At 35.9% G+C, this 12071-nt stretch overlaps 3 protein-coding genes across 3 annotated transcripts; all 3 read left to right on the top strand.

The window, feature by feature from the left end:
* Positions 1 to 542: 542 nt before the first annotated feature.
* Positions 543 to 1640, top strand: LOC141664773 (uncharacterized). Its single transcript, XM_074470730.1, has one exon. The coding sequence runs from the start codon at positions 543 to 545 to the stop codon at positions 1638 to 1640; it is 1098 nt and encodes a 365-aa protein (XP_074326831.1).
* A 2315-nt stretch (positions 1641 to 3955) lies between these two features.
* On the top strand, positions 3956 to 4624 carry LOC141664772 (uncharacterized). The gene has a single exon (XM_074470729.1). It carries the CDS (start codon positions 3956 to 3958, stop codon positions 4622 to 4624), a length of 669 nt encoding a protein of 222 aa, XP_074326830.1.
* Positions 4625 to 7535: 2911 nt separating this feature from the next.
* LOC141667036 (protein HOTHEAD-like) lies at positions 7536 to 10440 on the top strand. The gene is made up of 5 exons (XM_074473342.1): positions 7536 to 7751; positions 7912 to 8553; positions 9088 to 9467; positions 9586 to 10151; positions 10241 to 10440. Exons 1-5 carry the CDS (start codon positions 7646 to 7648, stop codon positions 10293 to 10295), a joined length of 1749 nt encoding a protein of 582 aa, XP_074329443.1. The 5' UTR covers positions 7536 to 7645; the 3' UTR covers positions 10296 to 10440.
* The last annotated feature ends 1631 nt before the right edge of the window (positions 10441 to 12071 follow it).

Genomic DNA, 12071 nt, shown 5'->3' with positions numbered 1-12071 from the left:
ATATCATGATAATATAACCCAAATTAGATATGCATTAGAAATTTAACATATTTAAAAACTGATGTTATATGTGTTCTTTAACATCAGTTTAAAACTGATGTTAAATGGGGGGTTTTTAACATCACCCACGAAGACATCGGATTTTTTTGTTCATAGACATCGGTTTTTAGCCGATGTCTATTCTACTTTTTCTAGTAGTGGGGTGAGAAGGATAATCAGGGGAGAGATTTTAGGGGAAAAGATAAGACAATTGTAACAGCTGCTATTTTTCAAAATTTAAATAGTATGGGGTGTGGCGCGAAAGAATTAAAAAATAATGGGTCGGGTGAGGAGGAATTAAATGGACTGGCTATTGTGGAGAGGAAGAGACGTAGGGAGAATATTTCAGCCCATGAAGTAAGTCAGGTAGGAAATAATTCACAAGTTAAAATATATGACAACATGGAGTTATACAATTCTGAGACAAACCTTTCTGAAATGGATTGCGTTGCTTCTTCAAAAACTGTTTTGTCTACGCTTGCTAAGCAAGCTAGCCATCCGCAATGAATTTCTTAAGCTGGAACTGCCGAGGATTGGGGAATTCTCGGGCAGTTCGTGTCCTAAGGGACCTTGTTAAAACCCGAAAGCCTGATTTTATCTTTCTCTCAGAAACTCTCGTTAGTAGTGTAAAAATCTCTGAACTTTGTTTGAGTCTTGGTTTTGTACATAATTTTGTTGTTGATTGTGTAGGTAGAGGAGGTGGTCTTGCAGTGATGTGGAAAAATACAGTGGTCTGTAACATTGGTAGTTCTTCTCTTAACCACATTGACGTGGAAATCCTTCGTGATACAGTTCCTCACTGGCGCCTGACGTGTTTTTATGGTATGCCAGAAAGAGATCGCAGACGAGAATCATGGGACTTAATCATACATCTTTCTTCTATCTCATCTCTTCCATGGTGCATTGCTGGAGACTTCAATGACATGCTTTTTCCGAGTGATAAAGAAGGTAAACATGATCATCCTCAGTTTCTTATGCATGGTTTCAGGGAAGCAATTGTTGATAGTGAACTCGTGGAGATTGATCTCAGTGGTGGTCGTTTTACTTGGGAAAAAGGAAAGGGTACAACTAACTGGGTTCGGGAGCGGCTAGATAGAGCCTTTGCTTCTGACACATGGTGGCAGCTGCATCCTCTCTGTAAGTTGTCAGTCCATCACATAGTGTACTCAGATCACGACCCCATACAATTGGAATTGTGTAATAGCAATCTGTCAAAGAAGGAGTTTCGTTTTAAATTCGAAAATACTTGGCTTCGTAAATCTTCTTTTCGTGATGAGGTTAACCAGTACTGGGATAGCTTACCTCTTCTTCAACTGATGCCAAAACTGATATCAATGTCGTCTTATATGGCCAAATGGGGTCGTAACTTCTTTCATAAGTTTCGAGATAAATTATGTAAGCAGAGAGAGATTGTTAATGCTCTAGCTCAGAAGACAGATGAAGAAAGCATCAAGAATTATTTTTTAGAGAAGGACAAACTCCACGAACTTCTTCTTCATGAGGAGAGTTATTGGAAGCAGCGTGCTAAAACATTCTGGTTGGCCGAAGGAGATGTTAACTCCAAGTTTTCCGTGGTTATGCTTCGGCTAGGAGAAAAATGAATTTTATTTCGAAATTACGGGTGGATGGTGGAGATTTTGTAACCAAGGAAGAAGATATGCATCGAGTGGTTCTTGATTATTTTCAAACTGTGTTTGGGGAACGAAAAACTGATACTAGTTTGATTGAGAAAAATGTGGTAAAAGTAGTGACAGATGATCAGAACAACAAGCTGGTGGCAGATCTTTCTCTTGAGGAATTTTCGAAGACAGTAAAACAAATGCATCCCGACAAGGCGTCGGGACCAGATGGGCTGAATCCTGCTTTCTTTCAGCAGTTTTGGCCGAGACTGGGGAGAGATGTGTTTGAGGGCTGTAAAGAATGGCTTGAAACTTGTAGATTCCCAACTGAGCTGAATGATACGAACGTAGTTCTTATCCCCAAAAAGGAAAATGCGGATAAAATGTCAGATCTTCGTCCCATTGCCCTATGTAATGTTCTCTACAAAATTTTTGCAAAGGTGTTGGCGAACAGACTTAAAATTATTCTACCTGAAATCATCTCTGAAAACCAGTCGACATTTGTGCCTGGAAGAAATATTACGGACAATGTTCTCGTGGCTTTTGAAATTATTCACCATATGAAGAGGAAGCATTCTGGTAATGTTGGTGAGGTAGCCTTGAAACTGGACATCAGTAAAGCCTACGATCGAGTTGATTGGGATTTTTTGGGCACAAGAATGAGCCAAATGGGTTTCTGTACGAGGTGGATTCAATGGATAATGCTGTGTATCAAGACGGTGAAGTACTCATTTTGCTTTAATGGCTCTATTTTAGGACAAATAATTCCAAAACGGAGACTAAGACAGGGAGATCCCCTATCTCCGTATTTGTTTTTACTCTGTGTGGAGGGCTTGTCTCGAGCTATAAATGAAGCTGAAGATAAGAAAGAGATTCATGGTTGCAAGGTAAGTCGATCGGCTCCTTCTATCACTCATCTCTTGTTTGCAGATGATAGTTTTCTTTTCTTTAGAGCTGATTGTAATGAAGCGAGTAAGATAAAAGATATCCTTGACAAGTATGAGTTGTTGTCGGGACAAGCTGTGAATTTTCTAAAGTCGGGGATTTTCTTTAGCTCCAATGTTAGAACAGACAAGCAGACGGAGATCATGAATATATTAGGAGTGAAAAATGATCTTTCCAACGGAAACTATCTGGGTCTTCCCTCTCTGGTTGGCAGATCAAAAGGTGTAGTGTTTAGTTTTTTGAAGGATAAAATTTGGAAGAGGATCCATGGTTGGAAGGTCAAGCTGTTGTCGAAGGCTGGTAAGGCTGTTCTGCTGAAGAATGTAGCAACTGCGATCCCAGCGTATGCTATGTCATGTTTCTTGATCCCGAAGAAAATGTGTCAAGAGATTGAAAGAATTTTAAATGGTTTCTGGTGGAGTTCTTCCTCTTCGAGCAATGGGGGCATTCGTTGGATGTCTAGGGATAGACTAAGTGATGCTAAGTCGAGGGGGGGTTTGGGTTTTAGAAATCTACATGATTATAATATAGCAATGCTGGGGAAACACGTTTGGAATTTTATGTATAGACCACAATCGTTAGTTGCTCGAGTTTTCAAGGCAAGGTATTATCCTAGAACTCATATCCTGAATGCAAGTAGAAATGGAGGAGCTAGTTTTATTTGGTCGGGAATTTTTGCAGCCAAAGAGAGTTTAAAAAGTGGGTTTAAGTGGACTCTGGGGAATGATACGGACATCTGTGTTAACACTGATCCTTGGATTAGAGGTAAGGAGGGTTTTCTGCTTGATCCTGGATATGACATTAACAACTCTATGAAGGTGGCTTATCTATTCAAACAGAACTCTCTAGAATGGGATAGAGACAGAATAAATGCTTTATTTAATGAAGAAGATGCAGCAGCTATTTTGAACATGAGAATTCCGCAACACAACACTGCGGATAAGATAGCCTGGGTTCATAACACTGATGGTAAGTATACTGCCAAGACGGGATATAAAATGTGGCAGGAGAGCTATGATAATCAAGTGGCTACTGGGAGTTCTAATGGTTGGAAAAGAATCTGGAAGTTGCAGGTCCCTTCGAAGGTGAAGTTCTTTTTATGGCATTTTTGCAGGAATAATATCCCAGTTCGATTAGTGCTGAAAAGGAAATGCAGAATGGTTCCTTTAATATGTCTTATGTGTAATACAGACATTGAGCATCTTCGTCATGTCTTTTTTGAGTGTAATTTTGCTTCCCAGTGCTGGCAATATCCTGATTTGCAGTTTGACATGGGGGAGGTTGAAGATGCTACAATCTGGCTTTTGGAGTAGCTGGCGACTGAGAACAATGACAAGCTTGTAAAAGTTGCCATGACTCTATGGGCTATATGGTTCTTTCGGAATAAGAAAGTCTGGGATAATAAAATAGTTACTCCTGATTTTGCAGTGAATTGGAGTCTGAAGCAACTACAAGAATGGAAGATTGCAGTATCCAAAGTAATTGACTCTTCTAAACGTCCAACAACAGTTATTAGAAGGGAGGGTACGAAATGGACTCGTCCAGAACAAGGAAAGCTGAAAGTGAATGTGGATGCTAGTATTGAACAAGGCTCTTCATGCTACTCGATAGGCATGATTCTCGGAGACCACACGGGAGGTTTTCTGGAGGGTAAGACAATGAAGTTCAGTCGAATGGCTACAGTCATGGAAGCAGAAGCAAGTGCTATTGAGGAAGCACTGGAATGGATTGTGTCAAAAGGAGTTACAGAGGTGCTTGTTGAATCTGATTCTCAGTTGGCAGTCCAGGCCATCAATGGCAATGCGTCGTTCCAACTCGAGGTTGGCCATAACATAGATTCCTGTAAGTCTATTTTAGCAGTTAGAAAGGACATTTGTGTCCGCCATGTTAGAAGATTAGCTAATAGGGCAGCCCATTGTATGGCGCGTATCCCTTGCGAGCTAAATGCTTGTGTGAATGTTATGATTCCTCCACGGAAAGTGTTGGATTCGGTGGTGTATGATGCTAGTATTGATGAATGAGAATTTCCACTTTTCTTCAAAAAAAAAACAGTGGCACCTTGTTAAAAATATATTTTACTATTTATCGTTTATTGAAATTTGTCATTTTTAAATTTATTTTTTTAATATTTTAATTATCTATGTAATGTATTAATAGACGAAACTAATTTTAGTAGTACAAATTAAATAATCTGTTAGTTAAAGAGGGGATAAATATTCTTTTTGTCACATATTCGAATCAGGAGAATATATTATGCCTCCTGAGTCAAAGATTGTCGCTTAAATCCGGTTTATCTTGTTTCACTTGATTTGGAGACTATTACCTGAGCTCGTAGGGTTTCCGGTGTACACACGAACGTTAGCGACTGCGGGTTCCTTACGATAAAAAATAATAAAAATAATCTTTATCAGTAACCGAAATCTCTTTTTAATAAAATTTCTATACCTAATTTTCTCTCAAAGTAAATTATCCGTATTTTTAATTTTTCTCTATTTATTTTATATTCATATATCAAAATTTTTAATCCATGTAATTTAATTTACATTTTAATTTTATTTTGAAAAAAATATAACTTATCTATACTATATTATAATATACGAAATATTAAAAGTTTGGTAGTCGGTCGGTCAGCATTTGCTGAAATTACTTAATTACCCTTACTTAATTATTCTAATTTAAATTATTGGTTCGATCAATTATATATCTAATTGATATTGAAGTCAACTTCCTTTATTACTTTACCAATTTCAATTCTATTTCATATCAAATTCTATATCACTATAATTTATATTAAATTCAACTTAATCTAACAATTTAAATTTTAATTCATATCAAGTCCTATATCATTCTAATTTGTTATTTCGGGCTAAAATTAAATTTAAACAAACTAAATATAATTCTTAAAATTTAGTTGATATATAATGTGACACGGGTTAAGATAAAATAATATTACTATCAATTCTCCTAAAAGACTTATACTAATGAATTTTGATAAACAAAATAATATATTTTATTTATCTTGGATAAAAAAAATACATAATACAATTGATTCAGACTGACACAAAACTTAAATAAAAATACAATTTGACTGACAAAAAAATATATATACTAATTATTCAGTCTAAAACAAAATTATCTTATTGATCCGGACTTTACAAAAATAAAAATAAAAATAATTCGTTTGATTTGGTCGGTGTATTGGGCATCGGGCTAAAATAAAATAATGTAAATCATTGTCCGAGATAAATCAAATTAATATTAGACTAAATATAATTTGTATCCTATTCATGTGAAATAAAAAATTAAATTTTATTTTAAACATAAATATTTTTTTAAATACACTTAGAATTATAAATAAAACTATATCGTTCAATCAGTAATATTGTCTTTTTCAAAAATCATTTATAGGGTTATAGTTAATCGATTAAATAATTACCATGATAAAATAATTTTTTTAAAGGTCCCAACATAATAAAGATATTATATTTCTACCCTCAATGAAATAATAATTTTATTATAATAATATTTCCTCCCTTACCAATGTCATCAATGTTCTAAAAAGTTATGAACATATATGTTTACTTGTATAATTATCATGAAGTCATATCATTTAAAATTTAAAATGAACAAAATCAAGAATTGAATTCAAGTATTTTTTTAAAAAATTATGTAATATTAAAAAAATCTGTACAGTCCGTGTATCGCACGGGTTTTAAACTAGTAAGTTATAATTTACCAAACATATTTTTAACTTATAAGTTACTTATACGTAAAATTATCCAAATACATAAACAACTTATAATTTATGATATTCATATTAGTTATACGACACTTTTCAATTTTAAATCATAAGTTATATTTTTTAAGGAACCCTAAATGGGTCCAATGTGGGTTAATAAGAATGTGAATGAAATTAAAATTTTAAGATTATGATGGATTTGATTTATCTACCAAGATAAAAATCGCATTCTTCACCGTTAAATTGTTAATTCAAATAATATCATTTGAGTTTATGATTTCGATTCCCATTAATCGGATACATTAATTTTTACCCAAACAGCTCATGTATGTATCATCAAAACAACTCACGAACAGCTACTTGCCCGAGAGTTGTTGGACACATTAAAAGCTCGGCTGTTTGCGTTGTTGCATTTAGCCCCAATTATCTCTGTGTCCATTGCTCACTTGTAGACTATGACTCTAAGTAATGCTTCGAGTATAGCCGGCCAAACGGTTGAGCGGACCATGACTGAGCATGCGCGTACTATATATATAAAAATTTCGGTAGGATTAGATTATTTAATTTTTTTTTTAAATAAGATAACATAACATTTTGTCATGTTTCACGCGGGTAAACGTTTATACGTATAAACGGAATAAAAATGTTACGCGCTCAGAATCTGGGATCAGTTTTGTGAACGGTAGTATTTCTCGTAAATTTATATTATTTTTTCTTCATATAAACTTGAAGCACACAATGAGTTGTTCGATTTCATTTGCGTTAAAATTTTGTTAGCAGTTTAAGTGATTAATATTTAAGCGCATTGTGTTTTTCAATTCACCCTATATATTGTCGATATTTCATAAATTAATTCAAATTTTGATCCGAACTCAAATTTACTACTAATTATTTGGTCAAAGTTGAAGTTGAAGTTCCAAATTTATATGTTTGGTTCCATAACTGGACAGTGTCTTGTATTCTGCCAATAATTTTGTAATGAAACACGATATAATGAACCGAAAGATATGTGTATCACACTAGTGCAGAGTAAAACCGTTTCTTGAAATATTTGGATTAAAAACATAAATAAGTGAAAGTAAATAGGTCGGGAAAACATGTGGAAGGAGAGAGAAGGAATCTTTGTACTTTGAAAGTAATTTGCCGTCAATAACGTTGCCATTTTATATAAATACGGACCTACTTTTCTTGAAACAAATCAACACATAAAGATTAGAGACACTCACACACGCACACTCTTGAGAAACATACAAAATTTTTCATCAATATCGGTGAACTACAAATCTTTTATCATTATATAAATATGAGGATGTGTTCATCAGATGGGTGTTGGTGTTTGATCAGAAGATTCATTGCATCCATTGTTCTTGTTTTCCTTTCCTTCCATGGAGTTTCTTTCTCCCAACGAGGTCATCCACACTACACTTTCTATCGTGTTTATTTTAGTTACATATGTTAAATAACGGGGTTCATCTAAAAAAATATATTGCAGTATTCGTAACACTAGAACACTAGTGTGTCAGTGTACTTTTAAATTAATTATTTCTATATGTTTTTTGACAAATGCAGTTCCCAATTATACATTCATGCACCATGCAACAACAGCTCCAAATATCTCATACTACGACTACATTATCATTGGTGGTGGCACTGCCGGCTGTCCACTAGCCGCCACGCTCTCACAAAACTCATCCGTTCTCCTCCTCGAACGTGGTGGCGCGCCTTATCAGAACGAGAACATCACCAACCTCGCTGCCTTTGGTTTTGCCCTCTCCGACCTAAGAGACTCATCCCCCTCACAACGCTTCATTTCAGAGGATGGCGTTATTAATGCACGAGCGCGCGTGCTAGGTGGTGGGAGTTGTCTTAATGCAGGGTTTTACACACGCGCCGCCCCTAGTTATGTCAGTGCTGTTGGATGGGACGGGAAGTTGGTGAACGAGTCGTACCAGTGGGTGGAGAAGGTGGTTGCATTTGAGCCACCGATGTTGGGGTGGCAAAGTGCGGTGAGAGATGGGCTAATGGAAGTTGGAGTATTGCCTTATAATGGATTTACATATGATCATATGTATGGGACTAAAGTTGGAGGAACTATTTTTGATAGTGAGGGACATAGACATACAGCTGCTGATTTGCTTCAGAATGCAAACCCTAATAATCTTACTGTTCTTTTGCATGCAGTTGTTCACAAGATCCTGTTTAGGCACAAAGGTAAGTGTTTCTGCACCCTTTTAACCATTTTGTCCAATTATGAGCATAAAATTTTTAAAGGGTTGGTATTCACATGGTTAAAAAACCTTATAAGAATGTATTTACATACAATCACAATCTAAAAAAAACCGAGGTCCTTGTGATCACACGTTCGATTCCCCCTCCTCTTTATAATTTGTGTCGTTCTTGTGGATTATCTATGTAAAAAAAGATAATATAATAAAGAATTACTTGGAATACACGTAAATCCTAAGCTGAAATAACATGCACCTCTTTAGTTATTGTAAATTTGTAAGTAGATATGAATTTATTGATGCATTAAGTGAAAGTAGTGAAAAGTAGATTTTATGTCAAAGTCATAGCACTTCTTTTGGTCTAGATCAAAAATAAATTCCCCAACTTCTTCCGCAATACTGTCAATGTCAAATTAGCTTGATGCAGGGGCTGATGTGACTCGCAAACAGCCCAAAATAATAAGCTGAGCCCACTAATTTTTGGATTGGTCCTCTGTTTATAACTGGTGTTGGCCTATAGGAAATTCAAGGCCAGTAGCCCATGGAGTGATATTTAGAGATGGATCAGGACAGAAGCACAAGGCCTATTTGAAGAATGGACCTAAGAATGAAGTTATTGTCTCTGCTGGAGCCCTGGGCAGCCCACAAGTTCTTATGCTGAGTGGCATTGGTCCATCAACCCACCTTAGGGTGCACAACATCACAGTCATTGTGGACAATCCCTTGGTTGGTCAACAAATGTCCGATAACCCCATGAATGCCGTTTTCGTACCTTCTCCGATCCCCGTCGAGGTTTCGCTCATCCAAGTCGTCGGTATTACTCGCTATGGAACCTACATTGAAGCTGCAAGTGGTGAAAATTTTGCTGGCACCAGGGATTTTGGAATGTTTTCTCCCAAGGTACTTCCTCTCTGTTTTTCCAACTAAAATGCCTATGATTAAACCAGGCCCATTAGGCCCAATAAGTTGTGTTTAAATTTTAAAAGCTAGTGTTGATTATGTTTTTGTTTTGAAACAGATTGGACAGCTATCAACAGTGCCACCGAAGCAAAGAACACAAGAAGCTATAGACCAAGCAGTTGAAAGCATGGCAGCTCTTCCTGCAGCTGCATTTGTTGGTGGATTCATCCTTGAGAAAATCATGGGTCCTGTCTCTAGAGGCCACCTCGAACTGCGAACCAAAAATCCCAACGCCAATCCATCCGTAACATTTAATTACTTCAAAGAGCCAGAGGACTTACAAAGATGTGTCCAAGGAATAAATATTATCAAAAATGTAATAGAGTCAAGAGCATTCTCAAGATTCAAATATCCAAATTTGTCAACCCAACAGCTTCTTAACATGACCGCGGCTGGTCCAGTAAACTTGTTGCCTAGGCATGCAAATGATTCGACGTCAATGGAACAGTTCTGTAAAGATACAGTGATGACCATTTGGCATTATCATGGAGGCTGCCAAGTAGGTGGTGTTGTTGATAGTGATTATAAGGTTCTCGGTGTCGATGCTCTGAGGGTTATTGATGGCTCCACTTTTAACTACTCTCCTGGGACTAATCCTCAAGCTACAGTTATGATGCTTGGAAGGTAATCCAGATATACAAGTCATATTAATTGGTAGAATTAATTTTTTGTATTTTGGTTTTTAAAAATATTGTTGTCTTGAAATGTTGCAGGTACATGGGAGTCAAAATTCTGCAAGAGCGATTGTCAAGTGATACAACAAACTAATGATCATCAGAGCAGTTTTATTAAAGTTTAATATGGAAATTCAGAATTACATTGGTTCTGACTTTAGTGGAATCATATGTTGGAACATTGTGGAAGTGCTATATACATCTATATATATGAATTTTAAGTACATTAAAATTTTATATTCCATGAACAATCACAATTTTATAGATTTAAATTTTCGAGAAATTAGCATCCCCGTGTACGTCGTCTTATCTTTCTTTTTTCGGACAAATTTTGTGAACCATATACAGTACTTGATGATCCGCCAATTTTTTTAGGGAAATATTACTTACATACCTGTTTTTCCCCTGCATTCACAATTTGTAGAAATACAATATGCTACAAATAACTCTGAAAATAACATTTTCTAATTTTCATAAAGAGATTGTTTGATATGAATTCACACTTGACAATGTCAAGGAAATTGAGTTAATGTAAGTATGTAACTACCTTATCTTTCCTTTAAGATTGCTAGGTAAACTACCTTTTCAATCTTTTTAAACTGGTGTCTGTATACACATCCAACTGTACTCAAAAGGTTATAGAAGCCGTGTTTCTCATCAATACAAGATTAGCATCTGCAAATCTACAACTTGCATGCACATATCTGAAACAATTGTTCATATGACAAGGGAGTTAAACAGGAATTAAGCATTAACGTGATTAAGTTATAGTACAAATCCAAATGTTAATAGCCACGGGTGGGTGGAAACGTTTATTCACGCTGATGATTCGACTTCTGGAAACATATTTGTGAGGACTATTAGGCCTTACAATGACAATGCCCCAGTTTACAAGGCAATGACCTAACCACTAAAATCCCAGTCATTGTCGCTATTTAATAGTATTGGTTTTAGTTTTTATGCAGTTCAAACCACCTGAACAAACTGTATTAAATCCATCAGGTTCAACATAAGGAGTTGATTAAACTTATATGAAATCCATTATGTTAAAAACAGCCTAATATCAGCAGAGTATATGCAAGTTTAGGTAAGACTAGACTTGCCACTTGGGTGTATGTATTGGTTTCACTAATCATACAGTTAGTATTGTAGCCGCCCATGCCCCCTTACAGATGTGCAACACTACAAAATGCAAATGATTCACATATGACTTGTATGACCTGCTTCTCTTAATGGGGAGCAACAAAACAAACTTTGTAAAAGGTGATGTGTATTAAAAAGTGTTCAAGACAAGTTGACTCGAAAGACTTGGAAACTCGAAGGATCCTTACTTGTCTGCTTATGATGATAGACAATACGTATGACCCCGGAGCCCTGGCCTGAACTATACGTCGTGCCCTGTCGTGGCCCCTGCTCTCCAAAGAAGATGGTCATGCAATTTCTAGTTTGGACACCATGATTCAGTCATATGTCATTTAGTGATGAAATAATGAAATTAAGATGCTGTTGACCATACAAGTTTACGTTCCTTCAGCTAATGTATAAACTCAGATGACCTGTTCAGGACGATCCAAATGAGTGGTCAATTATAGGATCCCCAAACGAAGAATGTACTAAGATTTAAGTAACTTAAATATGCATAAAATAGCAATCACGGTAGAGTAATATTATCAGTAAGATGACTTTTCAGGAGTTGGATAGATTAATGAATAAAGAATGACTACAGCTTTGCATTTAGTTAGTTAACCAAAGATTTGTACATGTAACTTGACATATTAGTTTTATGAATGAAAGGTTAATAGTGTCACGGACCATTTTGTAAATACAAAAGAGGACATTAAGTTTAAGTATAAAGGTTCAAAGATGAAAC

Source organism: Apium graveolens, chromosome 6 (assembly GCF_009905375.1).
Source record: "Apium graveolens cultivar Ventura chromosome 6, ASM990537v1, whole genome shotgun sequence".
In the NCBI taxonomy this organism is placed as follows: Eukaryota; Viridiplantae; Streptophyta; class Magnoliopsida; order Apiales; family Apiaceae; genus Apium; species Apium graveolens.
Note: the sequence above shows the minus strand (reverse complement) of the source record. Positions and strands in the feature narration are given on the sequence as shown.